Consider the following 17,942-nt stretch of genomic DNA (forward strand, 5'->3'; position numbering starts at 1 on the left):
TTCTTTAGTTATCATGCTGGGTGAAGGCCTCAGCTACAACTTGCACTGTACCTTAGAAATGGAAACAATGTAACCTAATCATTATATCCCCTTATTAATCTGAAATAAATAAATAAATAAAAATGTGTGTTTGAAACACAGATTGGATCATCTTTACGCTGTATTCTGTGTTATTTAAGATATCTACTTCATTCAACAAATAGTTATTGAAGGCCAGCTATGTGCTGGACTGGAATCTAGACACTGGAAGTTACATCTGTGAATGGAGCAGGTAAAATTCCTCATGGCACTGAGCTCTTTTCTGATGGGGGTCAGACAGAAGCAGTAAGTACACACAGTGGGCCAGGCTGGGCTAAGCCCTGTGAGGAGAAATGGAGCCAACTGGGTGCTAGGAATGCAGGGTGGGGGTTGGTGCGCCTTTGGGCTGGGATTTTAAGACTTTAGCAGCTGGTCAGGGAAGGCCCTCCGGAGAGGATGGTATTTGAACAGTGGCTGAGAGGAGCTTCTTGGCTTCCTGCAGGAAAGGAGCTCCAGGCAGAGGGAATGGCTCAGGTAGGTGCCCTCAGGAGAGGCACCTGGTGTGTTCTAAAAGCTGCTGGGGTCATGAGTATGGAGCAGAGTGGGCCAGAGGGGGGTGGAAATGACATCGAAGAGGTGGCAGGAGCCAGATGGCTTTGCACCCCCCACCCCCCAGCATCTGGCTTCAGTTGTGAGCAGAGGGCATGATCTGACCCAGGCTGGTGTGTGGGAATTAGACAGCAGGGGCAGCAGGGAGCCGGGAGAGCTGGCAGCTGTGTCTGTGTGTGGCTTCAGGAGGATACTGAGTGGCTGACCTCTGACGTTGACACCTTTGCCTGCAGGAACGGATGCAGAAAAGTCAGGCTCTGAGTGTGGCGATGTATTGGGAATACTTTGGCCAACTTATTTCACTCTTTCTTAATGCATGCACAATGGTTTTCAAATTGGTATCTAAATAAGTGTAAAGAGCTCTTTTAATAAGTGTAAAATAAAGATCCCATGTGATTAGAGAAGATTCTCTTTTTTGGCACATTTCTCCTTACTGATAACATCTTAAAATGTGAGGACCTTAGACTGGACGAAAGACAAAATTGCAGATAGAGCTAACGTCCTGCTAAGACTTTGCTGTACAGAGCTTCCAGAACGGCAGGAGACTGAACACTTTCCCCATGTCAGGCAGGGCCAGGACCAACTGGACCAGACCTCTACTCTAGCCACCCTGTGCGTGAAGGTCTTTCCCGACACATGGCCCTTGTGCCCCAAGGGAATGTCCTGATGTGCTCTGCCAGGGTTCCAGGAGGCACCAGAACAAGATGATGGAGTTAACACCCAGTGGGCGGGGCGGCCACACATGATCTGAAAACAGCAAATCAAGCATTTGAGTCAGGACACTAATGGGAAATCTGGGGGGTGTGGGTGCTGTGCCTAAGTCATCATGTTAGGTCATTAAAGAGCCACTTTGGGGACAAGAAAATTGTTGTCTTTTTTTCCTGTGATTCCGACACTACCAAGAACTCTCTGACTTCCTTGAATTTTAAATGTAACTCAAAATTACTTGGCAAAAATGTCGATGCACCACAATTTTCACTAACAAGCCCTTGCATGTTCTCAGTAATAGATGGGTAAATTGGACTGTTTACACATTATGATTTGAAACCTGTATATGTAAGCTAAAGATCTCCAGGTTCTGTGTCTATAAGTACATCTATCTGGGTAGTCTGGGAGGCTATGAGTTAAGAATAAGGATTCTGTCCTGCGTACTTGGAAGGTGTTGGGGCCACCAGGATGGGAGAGAGTGGCTCTCCTTCCCACCACCTCTTGTCCCCAGCTTTCTGCTTCCTAAGTTGCATGAGGCCTAGAGTCCCTTCTCCCCCACCCAGGAGCTCTGCACTGTTCAGCTGCTGGGGAGGTCTGCAGGGAGAACCAGATTCCTTAGTGACTTCCTTCACCTTGATAGAGTGACCTTCACCTTCCTCCTTTTCGTAGTAAGCCTGAAAGTGACAGACCTTACATGAAAGAGCTAGACAGAGGCTGGTGGAAACATGAGCTTGCTGAGTTTTGATGAGACGGAACACCCCCTGCAGAGTCTGCAAATGGCTTGTGGTTCTGCTGGCTGTGCTTAGGGTCTGGGCGTTTCCTTCCAGCTTTTTTCTGTCATACTTCTCCCCTTGAGCCTCTGAGTTCATTTATTTAAATTCCCTCTTTCAGTACAGGTTTGGGTAGACTCCTGGCTAAAGCTTCTGCGGTAATTAACACAATCAGCAAAAAGGGGCAGCAGCAGCTGCTGCCGTCGGACGTCTTGCAGGGGAATGTCCCTCTTGGGAGTTTTACAAAATCATCTATTTGCTTTTTCTCCCATTCTAGAATTGTAAGCGGTTGTTATTTCTGAATCCACTTTTTCTTTTCTCCATTTGTCTCCAAGTAAAGTGCTTATCTTTGCCTTGTAGGGTACATTTATTTCTAAGTATGTGATTAAGGAACAAATCACAGAGTGAATGGCGCTTATGTCCTCGCCTATAAGCGAAAAATACGTTTGTTGAATGGTGACTCATCTGAAAAGATCATTTTTATTATAACCCTTACAACCTCTATTTTTCACAATGCTACTCTGTTATTATTTCAGACATGTGAATCATTGGCTCAGATTATTTTATTTTATGTTTAGTTGCCTTAACTCTTTATTATTGAAATGCACTGCACTATTGAAATTTGAAATAATAGGTTACTTTGTGATTTTTGAAACATAGAAACTGCCTGAGTCAACAGCAGCAAATGGAGCAAGGCCACTTCCTCTTCCTGTGGAATGATAAATGCGTGCCTCATTTTTATGTTTAAAAAATAGTTATTTTCATGTTTATGCCTTTATACGTACAGGATAGAACAAAAATATCAAATGTAGGTCATTTGTTATAGTTAGGGGTCATGAGCTACAATTAATAGAAACTTTTTTGCGTGTGTATCCATTCACAGACAAAAAAATTAAAAGATGACTTGTATTACTTTGGTATCAAAAACGATTCTCTACTTGCTCCAAAGGCCACTGTTTCTAATATCCCTACCACATCTTGTTAATATTGGGGTTTTTTTCTTAAGTAAAATTAATCTCCAAAAAAAAATGTCCTGTGGAAAAAAGAAAGACCTAGCTACCCAATAATGAAATCCAGACTTCCTATCTGAAATGTTTGAGACATTAATTTAGTCTCAGGGGTTTGGGCTTTATGTCAAATTCTGACCTGTGAGCCAGTCTCTAGACATAAATATAAAATTGATGACATTATTGATTTGGGGATGTCGGTATATATTTGATGGTAAAATAGTTGTATATCTATTGATATATATGTGTGTGTTTACGTATAAAAATGACCAAATGCACTGATTGCATGAGCTCAGATAACGTAGTGCCCAGAAAACAGTTCCACTTTTCATGTGTAAACATCAAAACAGAAAAGATTTTTACCAAAGATTTAAGAAATTTGTTAGTAAAACCAAGCAGATTCCTTATACGTTTTTGTCAACGCTCCATTTTCTAATCACTCCCTGGAGTGTACAGTGAGGTGGCAGTTTGCACACGGGTGTTTAATCATCACGTCCAAAGTCAAATGCCTCACGCTGACGTGTACGATTCGGGGGCGGGAGGCTCTGGAAAGGCTTTTTATCATTGTAGCATCTGGCACTGAATTAGCTCCTTTCTGTTACGTTATGAAGACGTATGCTTTCAGATTCTTATTTTTTCTCCCTGTCACTTTCCAGCTGAGCTTTATGAAGACTGAGATGCCTGTAGCCCATTTTCCTCGCTGCCCTGGGTTGTATGTAGGTCACAATTCTTGAGACAGAAATAGGACTCCATTTGGTGTTTATATCTTTGGCAGCTGCATCCTCATCTTGTACCCAGTCCAGGCCCTCAGCAGAGGGAGTCTTCCTCGTCACAGATGGTGCTGGAATTGGAGATGCCAGCCACAGAGGCTCGGAAACACAAAGGAGCCATTTCCAAGTTATTCGAGCTCAGGCTAAGAATTTGCAGCACAGTGCACTTCAGCTCCAAGGCCACGCTGGGCTGTGGGTCCCCAGGGGTGTCCCATCAGTCTCACCTCCTTACAGAGGTGGGCATGCACAGACGTGGGCAGGGTTTGCATTTTGCCTCATCTTTCCGGGAAGGATTGCAGACGCTGCCTGAGTTTCTGAGCAGCGGTTTGAAGATTTCTCTGCAATACTGATCTCACTGTTTTTCAACCATACTTATCTCACGGCACACTTGAACCCATAGTTAAACTTCCATCGCACACTGAAATTAGGTTGATCAAAAAAAAGAATGTACTTACTGTGCTTTAAACTTCTTTTGAAAATAATTTAATTAATGATTTTTAAAAATCCTTGTGGCACACTGGTTGGAAATCACTGGGTTAGAGGGATGAATTCTATTACTTTGATAAAGGGGGTTGTTGTGGGTTTTAAAGAGAAGCACAGCACTGTCCTTTGTCACACAAAAGCTGGTAGAACTGGGGATGGGATAGTCACGAAGGACCCAGGATTGACAAAGTTGCACAAATATGAGGTGCTTCGTCTGCTGGAACTTCAGAGTGGAGGGGCTCTCAGAGGTTCCGGTTAACACTCACAGATGTAAGCACAGGGCACCCTCAGCTCAGTGAGCTCAGGAGTCGCCTCTCAGCTGAGGAAGCCTTGTGGGCAGGGCAGATCCTTAGCATGTGCAAGGGTACTACCAGACCTAGCAAGCTTAGAAGAGCAGAGAAGTTCTGGACACAAGGTGCAGGGTTGCTGGGAGGGTGTGGCTGATTTGACCTCTCCTGTGATACGGTGACGTTCGCAGAATGGATTCCATTCATTCAGCTACTTGGAAAGTATTTATCAACTTAGTAGCACTTTCTACCATGTGAGGCATCCTGCCAGGTGCTGTGAAGGACACAGAAGGGTACAGGGCCCAGTCTTGCCATGGCGTGTCCACAGATAGCCACAGGTAGCACAGGAGAGGACAAAAAATATGTTCTGGGGTTCAGACAAAGGAGCTGTCACTTCTGCTTAGGGCTGAGCCAAGAAACACCTTTTACAAAGTCTTCACAGGAAGCATGTTGAGATGGAATTGGAAAGCTGGGGCCCTTTACCACGCTGAGAGCAGGAGGGAGGGAAGGGCGCTCCGGACATGCAGGCTGGACAGCAGGGCCCACATAGTCCCTCTGAGCTGCCCAAAGGTCAGGTGTGGCCCTGCAGGAACATGTGGAAAGGGCAGGGAGAGAGGCTTGAGGACAGGCTGGATGGGGCTGGGATGCTACAGTGGGAGCTTGACCTTGGTTTGGCAGGAGCAGGGCAGTTCTGAGGGCTTCGGAGGAGAGATGTGTGTGATGGGAGCTGGCAGGCAGGCAGGAGAGATTGAAGGAGAGGAATGAGCGTGGCAGGGAGAGGGATGAGGTCACTGTTCCCAGGTGAGAGAAGGCAGAGAGAGGGTCCTGAAAGGAGGGAGGGCGGAAGGAGGCCCTGGGTGGGAGGAAGGCTACCTTGACTGGAGAAGCTGCAGGGAGGAAGACAGGTAGACAGGCAGGGCACTCAGGCTCCCCACGGCTGCCAGAGAACTCAGAGCTTGAGACTCAGAAGTCTGCTTTATACTGCTAGTTGACAGAACCAGCCTGCCTGCCTCACCTGCTTCCTGCTGCGCCTGGAGGGGACAACCTGGGGAGGGGGCAGGTGCAGGGGGGTTAACTTAAAATCAGGTTGATAGTTTCCATTATTAACTAGGATTATTACACTTTTATTTACTTAAATGAGACCGTTTTCTACTTAAAGTGATGGAAGGACTTCCTGTCACCCCCGTATTATCATCAGAAAAGTCACAGGCCCTGACCAGGGAGGGCTCTGGCACAGACTCATGTCCACACTCCAGCCGCACACCCAGAGACCCTGCAGGCAGCATCACCCAGAAGGCAACTGTACCTTTCCACCTTCCTCTTTCCTGGGTGGGCTCTGAACACCTTGATGTGGGCTTACATGCAGATGACCTGAACTGCAGCGCATAGTCTCTGCAGGAGCACGGACAGGAAACTTCAGTTAAAGACACGGATCTCTAATTTGGAGGGGAGGGTGGGGAGGGGTTTTTTTTCTATTTTTAATTTTTTTTTATTAAATCATAGCTGTGTATATTAATGCAATCATGGGCACCATACACTGGTTTTATAGACCATTTGACATATTTTCATCACTGGTTAACATAGCCTTCCTGGCATTTTCTTAGTTACTGTGTTAAGACACTTATATTCTACATTTACTAAGTTTCTCATGTACCCTTGTAAGATGCACCGTAGGTGTAATCCCACCAATCATCCTCTCTCTGCCCATCCTCCTCCCCTCCCCTCCCTCTCCCCCTTCCCCATATGCTTAGGTTATAACTGGGTTATAGCTTTCATATGAAAGCCATAAATTAGTTTCATAGTAGGGCTGACTACACTGGATATTTTTTCTTCCATTCTTGAGATACTTTACTAAGAAGAATATGTTCCAGGTCCTTCCATGTAAACATGAAAGAGGTAAAGTCTCCATCTTTCTTTAAGACTGCATAATATTCCATGGTGTACATATACCACAATTCATTAATCCATTTGTGGATCGATGGGCACTTGGGCTTTTTCCATGACTTAGCAATTATGAATTGGGCTGCAGTAAACATTCTGGTACAAATATCTTTGTTATAATGTGATTTTAGGTCTTCTGGGATTATAGTATCAAATGGCAGGTCTATCTTTAGATCTCTAAGTGTTCTCCAAACATCTTTCCAAAAGGAATGTATTAATTTGCATTCCTACCAGCAGTGTAGAAGTGTTCCCTTTTCTCCACATCCACGCCAACATCTCTGGTCTTGGGATTTTGTGCTATGGGCTAATCTGACTGGAGTTAGATGATATCTCAAAGTAGTTTTGATTTGCATTTCTCTGATGATTAAGGATGATGAGCATTTTTTCATGTCTGTAGGCCGTGCGCCTGTCTTCTTCAGAGAAGTTTCTCTTCAAGTCCCTTGCCCAGCCTGAGATGGAATCACTTGCTTATATGTTTGAGTTCTCCGTGGATTCTGGTTATTAAACCTTTGTCGGAGACATAACCTGCAAATATCTTCTCCCATTCTGAGGGTGTCTGCTTGCTTTACTTACTGTGTTCTTGGCTGTGCAGAAGCTTTTTAGTTTGATCAGGTCCTAGTAGTATATTTTTAAAGCTGCTTCAATTGCCCGGGGGGGTCCTCCTCATAAAATATTCGCCCAGACTGATTTCTTCAAGGGTTTTCCCTGCACTTTCTTCTATTATTTTTATAGTTTCATGTCTTAAGTTTAAATCTTTGATCCAGTGAGAGACTATCTTAGTTAATGGTGAAAAGTGGGGGTCCAGTTTCAGTCTTCTACAGGTTGCCAGCCAGGTCACCCAGCACCATTTGTTAAATAGGGAATCTTTTCCCCACTGAATGTTTTTAATTGACTTGTCAAAGATCAAATAACCGTAAGTAGCTGGGTTCATCTCTTGGTTCTCTATTCTGTTCCATACATCTACCTCTCTGTTTTTGTGCCAGTACCATGCTGTTTTGATCACTATCAATTTATAATATAGTCAAATTATAGACTAATATCACTAATGAATATAGATGCAAAAATATTCAACAAGATCCTAACAAACAGAATCCAGCAACACATCAAACAAATTATACATCATGACCAAGTTGATTTTATCCCAGGGTTTTAAGGCTGGTTCAATATACGTAAATCTATAAACATAATTCAGCACATAAACAAATTAAAAAACAAAGACTATATGATTCTCTCAATTGATGCAGAAAAAGCTTTTGATAATATCCAGCATCTCTTCATGATCTGAACACTTAAGAAAATTGGTATAGAAGGGACATTTCTTAAACTCATAGAGGCCATCTACAGCAAACCCACAGCCAATATCATATTGAATGGAGTTAAATTGAAATCATTTCCACTCAGATCAGGACCCAGACAAGGTTGCCCATTGTCTCCACTGCTCTTTAACATTGTAATGGAAGTTTTAGCCATTGCAATTAGGGAAGAAAAGGCGATCAAGGGTATCCATAAAGGGTCAGAAGAGATCAAACTTTCACTCTTCGCAGATGATATGATTGTATATCTGGAAAACACCAGGGATTCTACTACAAAACTCTTAGAAGTGATCAAGGAATACAGCAGCGTCTCAGGTTACAAAATCAACTTTCATAAATCGGTAGCCTTTATATATACCAACAATAGTCAAGTTGAAAAAACAGTTAAGGACTCTATTCCATTCACAGTAGTGCCAAAGAAGATGAAATATTTGGGAATTTATCTAACAAAGGACATGAAAGATCTCTATAAAGAGAACTATGAAACTCTAAGAAAAGAAATAGCTGAAAATGTTAACAAATGGGAAAACATACCATGCTCATGGCTGGGAAGAATCAACATTGTTAAAATGTCCATATTACCCAAAGCAATATACAATTTTAATGCAATTCCTATTAAAACTCCACTGTCATACTTTAAAGATCTTGAAAAAGTAATACTTTGTTTTATATGGAATCAGAAAAAACCTCGAATAGCCAAGACATTACTCGGATCTGTAATTTTCGAACATTGTCCCTCACATCAGCAAGGGGAGGGACAATCTCCTTGGGGGAGAGGGAAGCAACCACACAGAGTGGCCCTGAGAGTTCCCAACCGATGTGTCTCACACTTGGGACAGTGAGAGAAATGGTGCAAGGCCAGGCGCCCTCATTCACTATAACGTGCTCAGAAGAAGTGACCTTGTGACTTGGAACAGTCAGACTCTGAGGTCAACCTGGTTCCCTCTCAGACCTAAACCAGGAAAAACAAACACATCAAAACCTCTGATCTATTAAGTCACCTTCACAAGAGGGTTCTGACAGTTCCGAAATACCCATCCTTGGAGAAGCTAAATGGAGCTACATCAATCACAGCTCTGGACACAGGAGGCGGCACCCACCCTCCTGCCCAGGTTTGCTCTGGCTCCCAGCGCCCAGCTGTGCCCTTGCTGGCTTACCAACTCTACCAACTTTTTCTTACTCAAATTCCTTCAAGATTAGAAAGAGGAAAAACGTGTGCCTGTTTTATTCTCTGCCACTATTCAAATTACGTTGAAGTGTGAATTTAAATTATTCTAGAAAATTCTTTTCTACGTCATCGGTCTCTTCCCTAACCATTTTTTTTTCCAGGTATATACATATATGTATAAATATCTGCCCTGTATTAGCTTCATATATAACCTATCTAAGGTATATCATATATATATATAACATACAGCTAATATATCAATTAAAATCTTTTATTTAGTACCAGATTCAATTTTATGCCTTCAGTTTGCCTGTGTTTATTTGGGGAGTTTTTTCCTTTAATTTTTTATTTGTAAATAATTTCAAACTTACAGGAAAGTTGCAGGAATAAGAAAAGTGCAAAGACTATCCATGTACCCTTTATCCAGATCCACCTACTGTTAATATTTTATCCCATTTGTTCTCGTTAGACAGTATTTTTTCTGGACTGTCTGAGAGGAAGCTGCATACACCATGACACTTTATTTCTAAATAATTCAGTGCACATTTCCCTGAACCAGGGATTCTCTCCTGTAGCTACAGTACACATTATCAGCGTCAGTAACTGCTGGGTAGCTGTGTCTAGGTCCGTAGGCCACTCAGAGACCTGTGTGTGAACATTCTCTGGTCTTAATAAGAAGGGGTCATGGCCTCTGGCCCTGACGGCCTGGACTCTTGCCCACACCCTTCAGCTTCCATCAGAGACCTGCCCAGCAGTGGGCGCGGCTCCCCAGGGCTCCCTGGACCAGGCTCCCTAGTCTCGAGCAGGGCTTTCCAGTTTCCTCGTCTGCGGCTCCCCCTTTGCTGTGTCTTGAGCCTATGGAAGAGCATATTTTTTTGTAGAGATGGGAACTCGCTATGTTGCCCAACATGGCCTTGAACTCTTGGCCCCAAGCAATTGTCTAGCCTCAGCCTCCCAAGTGCTGGGATTATGGTCATGAGCCACCACTCCTGGCTGGATGAGTTAGACAGTCTATCAGTGGTTTCCACTCTAGATGCTATAATCCCACAATTCTGTGGCAATGCCATTTAATGTGGTGATGGGCATTGCAGACCCCACCCTCACCTGGGTCCAGTGTCCAGCTAATTCGCACTTCTGACCACACCACCTGTGAGAGTCAGTGGGCCAGGACAGCCAGCCGGGCCCTGACACTGCCCACTGCCCTGGCCTGGATCCCTGGATCTCAGTCCAGATGTCAGATGCCAGCTCCCAGGGGGCCTCACACAGTCTTCAGTGTGTCCCTGACATGTCACAGTCACTGCTGTGTGTCAGCTTGTCAAAATGATGATAGTGAAAAGGTCTTCACTGTTAACAGTTGAGCCACTTTCATCAATTGGGTAGCTCATGTGCCTCTAAAAAGCACTAGATTGCTCTATTCCAGCTGCTGAAATCCTTTAAATCATCCTCAGAAACCGGCCTGCAAGTTCATTTCTATAGCTCATTAGCATTTTTTGAATAGAATACATCCAAAATATTGAAAAATAGTCTCTTGCCATTTAAGAGTTGATTCACTGTGTTGTGTGCTAGCTGAAAATCCCTGAGCTGTTGGACCCGAGCAGGAAAAGCCGGCTGTAAGGAAGACAGTTCTGAATTGATGTCTTCTCCTATTATGTGATTCCAGGGCAGGGTGGGGGATCCCCTAGATTCACAAGCTGTGATTACAGTGCAAAGGACACATGTAAATGTGCACAAGCTCTGCACACTGATTATACAGGCAAAATCATTTTCATTCTTCTGCCAGCGTCTTCCTGTTGGACCAGAGGGCTTGGGCTGCCATGGCCGGGAAGCAAGGGTAAATTGCTCACGAGAGAGAACACAGACTTCCCCACAAGTAAATCCTTGGTGGGGATGAGTTTTTGGTAGAAATTAGATGAACTTCTGGCTTCTGAGAAAGTACAGGCTGCTCACTGTTCCTTCCTGACCTTGTATTTGCTTTCTTTCTCCCCTTCTGCCTTCTCAACCTGTTGACAGCTGTCCGTACCTAGCGGTGAAAATCACCCCGGCCATCCCTGTGGTTGGCGGCATCTTGTTCTTCTTCGTGATGGGGACCCTGCTTCGCACCAGCTTCAGCGACCCTGGAGTCCTCCCGCGAGCCACGCCCGATGAAGCCGCAGACCTGGAAAGGCAAATAGGTAACTGCAGGTCTGCCCTTAGACTTGGTCGGTTCCCACCTGTGCTCCCCCACAGTGTGGAAGGACAGGGCTTGGCCGGCCCTGATGAGTGGCCTGGGAAGAAGGAGGCCGTAAGTCTTCATTCACTTGTGCGGTTACATCTCACAGCGGTCAGTTGCAGGATGACTTGAAAAGAGGGTGCGGTTGTAAAGAGGTGGAGGTAAGGCCGGAGGGGCTGGAGGAACTGCGGCCCTGGAGACGGGGGCTGCGGCCCACTCTGAAACCCAGGTGTCCAGTTGTGCTCTGCTGAGGAGCCTCTGTCCTGAGAGGTCTACAGTCGCAGGTTGCTGCTCTCTTGTCCCCTTCCCAGTCCTTGTAGCTTAACTAGTTTCCACAGCGTAAAATGAGGAGTGGTTACAGCTCACACTGCTGTCTCATTGACCCAACCTGGAATATAGAATTTCCTTTATGTGTGTATGACAAAAACAGATCTGTCATATATATTGAAATAGCTTCATTCTTTGTCAGGTATTAAAACTCTGGGCTAAGGAGTTTATAACTCATTTTGAAGATATTAAAACAGATCCTAATCCCTGACAAAACAAACTTTTAAAGTCTTTTTTTTTATCATTTTTTTGTATTATTAAATCATAGCTGTGTACATTAATGCGATCATGGGGCACCATACACTGGTTTTATAAACCATTTGACATATTTTTATCACACTGGTTAACATAGCCTTCCTGGCATTTTCTTAGTTATTATATTAAGATATTTATATTCTACATTTACTTTTAAAGTCTTTAGTTAAAAAGAAAGCTTTTTCTCGCTCTTAAAAGTTTGCAGTTGTGAACACAAAGCTTTGCTGTGGAGCATTGATAAATTTCACAAGAACAGCAGAGGGGCTGTGATGACTCAGTGTGAACATGAAGTTTAAGCCTGAAAACTCACTTGGCAGAGACATGTCTCTCCCAGTTTTCCTCCTGTCCTCTGGCTCGAGAGATCCCCTTATCTGCAGCGTAAGTAGGCATAGCTGTGGATCTTGCTAGATAGTGTCTATTCTGGTCTTACCCTTCCTCAAGGGCTAACGAACCACTGCATCCTTCTCTCAGGATCTGTCTTCATCATCCATCCCTGTCCCCTGGGAGGGGAGCAATAAAGTGGGAGTCAGTGGTGTTGTCTGGTAGATGGCAGCTGTCTTGTGCCCTGAGGGAAGGATGGGGAGGAAGAGCAGCAATGAGAAGGACGGCCTCTGTCTTAGCCTGTGCATCTTGGGACTCCCAGGCAGGGCGTGCCAATTCATAATTTAAAGTCTTACACTTTCTAGCACTTTAATAACTTTTTGAAACCCATTTTGTCTATTACTGCATCTCTCACATCCAAGCAACCTCATAAGGAAAACTTGATTTGTTAATAAGGAAACAAAGCCCCAAAGAGGGGCTTAAATGAGCCACAATGGCAGAGCTGGAGCCTAGACCCCAGGTGTGCAGGTCTCAGCCCTCATTCGTTTAGTGAGTCAGCTCACTGGCGAGAGGGAGGAAGATCAGGCCCATTTTCCTTCGAGGAATAGAGCTGGAGCTACAGAAACTGCACAGTCTGTGCTCACCTTACATCACCATGGAGCTCGAAAATCCTCTGCTCAGGGCAAGGGCCCAGCCACCAGGTTGGGGGTAACATCCAGTTTCCTGCAGTGATCCCCCCTCCCCCCACCTCTCAATTAGTGCAAGGAACCCCTGCAAAATCAGCAAGATCAGGAACAGGTCTGCCTTTCTACACAGTGGAGATTAAAGGGTGCCATCAGAATTTGCTGTTACAAATTCACATTCCAAGCGGCACAATTTCCTGTCATCCTTATAAGTATTGAAGAAGCTGAGTGGGATGAAACTTATTCAAGTGCATTTCTGTTGTTTTCCTAAGGTTAATAACCTCCGAGCACTATCTTTCTACTTAAATACTTTTTTAAAACCAGCTGTGCTCTGTAGCCCCCAAAGGCATCGATCCTGTGAGAGAACCAGATTGGAGAAAGGGTGAGCCCAGAACTTTGTTTCCTTTTAGGAAACAAAGTCCTTTAGAGGCAGGACTTTGGCAGGGCAGAAGCGAGCAGATTGGTGTATTTCCTCCACAAAAAGCAGTGGTAAAAAAAAACAAAATGGTCAGAAACCACCATTTCATGGTTCTGGAATTTGGCCGAATTGAGAAGTGGTATTCAAGAAAGATACAGAACACCGGGTGATAATACTGGGATCCCTGGCCTGCTTTCTGGGGCTGCTCCCATCTCCAGCCTGAATTCCAAAATTCCCCCACCCAGTTCCCCCAGGGCAAGCCACAATAAAAGCTAGCCACTTCTCTTTATGAGGGAGCAAAAAGTAGAAAAAAACCAGTAACTAAGTTTCCATCTTAGGAAACTATTGAAAAAAGAGTAAATGAATTTAAAACCAAGCAGTACTAAAGGAACAATAAAGTTTAGAGAGGCATTCAGTGAAACAAAATATATAAAAATAGGGAAAAAAACCCAATGTGTCCAAAAGTTAGTTGATCAGGAACAGACTTGTTTTTTAAAGATGGATAGGAGGGTACAGAAGTTCAGGTGACATTGTTTCCTTTCTAAGATAAAGTTGGGGTTGAGCCCTTCCCCCAGGGGACGTGCTGTACGTGCTCACATTGTGCACATTAGGCGAGATCCCTCCAGTCACCCCCTCACCTCTCCCCTTACCCTAACTAAACTATACTTGTGTTTTTTCTTGGGTGGGCATGTTTTTTATATGTTGGATTCATGTGAGTATTGAATATATTGGATACTTCTCTTCCCCTTCTTGAGATACTTCTACGGAGAAGAATGTGCTTCAACTCTATCCAAGTAAACACAAAAGATGTAGGCTCCATCTTTTCTTAGGGCTGAAAAGTATACTCCACGGTGTACATGCACCACAGGCTGTTAATCCATTCATGGATTGGGGGGCACTTGGGTTGCTTCCACGCCTTGGCGATTGTGAATTGAGCTGTAATGAACATTGTAGTGCAAACGTCTTTCTTGTCTTCTGGGTAGATACCTAGTAATGGATTGCAGTATCAAATGGAAGGTCAACTTTCAGTTCTTTGAGAATTCTCCATGCTTCTTTCTATGGAGCAGTGGTTCTCAACCTTCTAATGCTGCGGCCTTTAATGCAGACCCACAGGTTAAGAACCACTGTTATACAGGTTGTGTTAGTTTGCAATCCCACCAGCAGTGCAAAAGTAGGAACAGATTTTTTTTAAAAGTCTGTTATATCAAATAAGAGACATGAATGGCCAATAAGCACATGAAAAGCTCCTCAACATCTTTAGGTAAAGAAATGCAGATCAAAACCACCCTGAGATGCCACTTCACACCCACTAGAATGTCTGTAATGAAAAATACAACAACAAAAGCTGGTGAGGATGCGGAGAAACTAGAACCTTCATGCATTACTGGTGGCAGTGTAAGATGGTACATCCACTGTGGAAAACAGTGTCTCAAAATTCCTTCAAAAGTTAAACACAGTTAGGTAGCATGTGATCCAGAGAAACGAAAACTTACCTCCACACACAGACTTGTACCTGAACATTCACAGCATCATTATACATAGTAGCCCCAAACTGGAAGCCACGCGAATGTCCATCAAAAGATGCACTGATGGGCTCGGTGCCTGTGGCTCAAGTGGCTAAGGCGCCAGCCACATACACCTGAGCTGGTGGGTTCAAATCCAGCCTGGGCCTGCCAAACAATAATGAGGGCTGTAACCAAAAAAAAAAAAAAAATAGCCGGGCGTTGTGGCGGGAGCCTGTAGTCCCAGCTAGTTGGGAGGCAGAGGCAGGAGAATCACTTGAGCCCAGGAGCTGGAGGTTGCTGTGAGCTGTGATGCCACAGCACTCTACCTGGGGCGACAGCTTAAGGCTCTGTCTCCAAAAAAAAGGGCGGGGGCGGCACCTGTGGCTCAAAGAGTAGGGCGCCGGCCCCATATACCAGAGGTGGCAGGTTCAAACCCAGCCCCGGCCAAAAACTGCAAAAAAAAAAGGAAAAGATGAACTGATGACGCACATGTAGTATCCAAACTAAGGAATACTGTTCAGTGGTGAAAAGGGCAAAGTCCTGACACCTGCTACAACAGGGCTGCTCCTGAAAGACAGTGGACCCGGTGAAGAAGCCAGATGCAGAAAAATGACACGTGCATATTGTGTGATCCCTTTTTGTCCAAAAAGGACAAATCTTTAGAGACAGAAAATGGATTGATTGATTAGGGGATGGGAATGCAGGACTTGCTGGCATGATGGACATGGTCCAAAGTTAGGTGAGGCAGTGAGCTCACGAAATGTCATGGAATTGCACCTTTCCAGTGGGTTATGGCCTAAAGTTATAGCTCAGTAAAGCTGGTGGGGGGGGAAGGAGGAGAAGGGGAAGAGGAGGGGAGAAAGATGGATGGGGTGGGAGAAGCAGAAGCAAAAGGAGGAAGAGGGATTTGCAGGGATTTGCAGTCTGTGTGACTGACGGGCACCACTGTGTTCTCAACGCCATGGCCCGTGGTTCGGATCTGTGAAATGAGAGTAATAGTGTGTATCTATGAGGCACTGATCAGGGTTAGAGATTTTGGGGAGGGTGCCTGGCACGTTGTAGAGCGTAAATGTAGTTTGTTGTTTGGGTTTTTTTTTAATTCTCCCCCTTTTCCATCCAGTTCTCTCTTCGCCTTCTATAAACACAGGTGCTCATATGAAGCTACCTGCAGTGTGGCAGGAACAAATGGCGGGGCTAGGACAGTGTCTCTGGGGCCATCGCCCGTCTATTCAGCTGAACTCTACACTGGAGAAGGCACTCAGGGGCAGGTCTGATTCTTCATGTTCTCCTGTGTACGACTTGGCTTTGGAAAATAAGATTATATTTCAGTGAAATCTTAACACATTTATATGGTGCTGACTAAAGAAGGAAAAATTAAAATTAGATTTGGAAACTTTGTATTATTAGGGTTATTGATTATAATTATCTGTTGCATATCTCTTACTTATGCAAACCCATAATAGCCTCTTGGAATCAGCCGTCTGAGTAATTTACTGAAAATTTGCCAGGGATCAGCTTCCCCGTCTTCAGGCTTCTGAGAGGAGTAGGTGGGGAGGAGCAGGGCTCTGGGCTTCAGAGACTGGTGCAAGGCTCTCAAAATGCCTCACACTTCTCTCTTCTGAAGGAATGTTCCCAATGACTTAGGTTGCAGCTAAAAAGGCAGCAAAGAATAGCAGCAGGGGGCCAGGGCAGCTGGGGTCACTGAGGCTTGCTAGGAAACTTCAGTTTCAGAAACCTCATTTTGTCAGTTCACCCAAGGATGATCAGATAGGAAGCACTGACTGGGGTTGGCAAAAAAATGGCAGGATGCTGTATGAGAAATCGCAGGATCAATGCACTTAATTTCTATTAGGGATCCACCTTTCCCCTGATCCACGTCTGGGAAAGCAGCAGGCCACCTCCCTATCTCACATTGCACACCAGCCATTTCTTCCCACCCTCCAACATCCTGAGGGCGCCAAGACCAGGGTTGACAACTTGGAGGAAGGAGCCAAAATGGCCCCCAAAGCAAGGCTAGTTACTGGGCAGCCCTCCCACAAGTCACAGTGACCCAGTTACTAAAATAAGAGTTAAACTTACTTGGTGAGGGTGGAATCAGATCAAAGGAAGCTGAGTGAGTGGTCTTTAAAATTTTTCCTTTGTGCTGTGGCAGACTCTGAAGAATCACTGTCTGCACTCACCTTCTGCAGAGTAGGAAGGACTCCCCTTCCCCAGACAAGGCGGGTGCTTGCCAGGAACGTTCCTTCTCTCCCTCCCTTTGTCTGTTTCTCTCCCTCACCCTCCCCACTCTCCTTCCTCACTTCACCTTGAGTCAAATTCTCATCATCCAACAATTGCTCTTGCAGCACATAGAACAAATGACAATAAATTAATCCCTTTTATTTTTTGAGACAGTTTCATTATGTCACCCTCTGTAGAGTGCTTTGACATCACAGCTCACAGCAACCTCAAACTCTTGGACTTAAGTGATCCTCTTGCCTCAGCTTCCCAAGTAGCTGGGACTACAGGCACCCACCACAACACCTGGCTATTTGTTGTTGTTGTTACTGCGGTTGTGATTGTTGCTATAGCTGGCAAGGACCGAGTTTGAACCCACTAGCCTCGGTGTATGTGGCTAGCGTGTGCTACGGGTGCTGAGCCTTGAAACAGACACCCTCTAGATGAGATTTTTAAGAAACGTGATACAGCAGCTTCTGATCCTGGGGATCAGACGAGTGGAGAGTTTCACTTGTCTGCAACATAGCCCTACCCCATCTTAGATACAGCCTTTGCCGGGAAGGTTTTCATGGCCATAGGAGGTTTTGACCCACCAGTTTGAGCTGCTGGAATTTTTCCCCCAAAGACATCTTACTTCTGTGTTTAAAAGAAGAAACATTTTAATTGGAATTTTAATGATACTAATGGATTTTTGTTGAGAAAAATACTCTCTGAGGAAAATACTCTTTAAGCCAATTTAAAACCTTAATCAATTTTCTCTATTGCACACTTAAACTATTCCCAATTTTTTCCCATTTCCATTTTTATTTTACTAAAACTACTTTTATTAGAGTAATTTCTTCTTTGTGTAAAATTTACAACTAAGATTTTTTTTACTGATTGGCCTTTTTATATTATGAAATTTGCCATTATGAATTTTTTATAAAGCTATTA

General features: G+C 44.4%; 1 protein-coding gene across 2 annotated transcripts in view; it reads left to right on the forward strand.

The window, feature by feature from the left end:
* Positions 1–17,942, forward strand: part of ZDHHC14 (zinc finger DHHC-type palmitoyltransferase 14) — a 262,390-nt gene that overhangs the window by 135,393 nt on the left and 109,055 nt on the right. For both annotated transcript variants that reach the window (XM_053591335.1, XM_053591336.1), the window contains exon 2: positions 11,085–11,245. In XM_053591335.1, the coding sequence (XP_053447310.1) occupies positions 11,085–11,245 (161 nt within the window). The remainder of the gene's footprint in view (positions 1–11,084; positions 11,246–17,942) is intronic.

This window comes from Nycticebus coucang, chromosome 5, assembly GCF_027406575.1.
Source record: "Nycticebus coucang isolate mNycCou1 chromosome 5, mNycCou1.pri, whole genome shotgun sequence".
In the NCBI taxonomy this organism is placed as follows: Eukaryota; Metazoa; Chordata; class Mammalia; order Primates; family Lorisidae; genus Nycticebus; species Nycticebus coucang.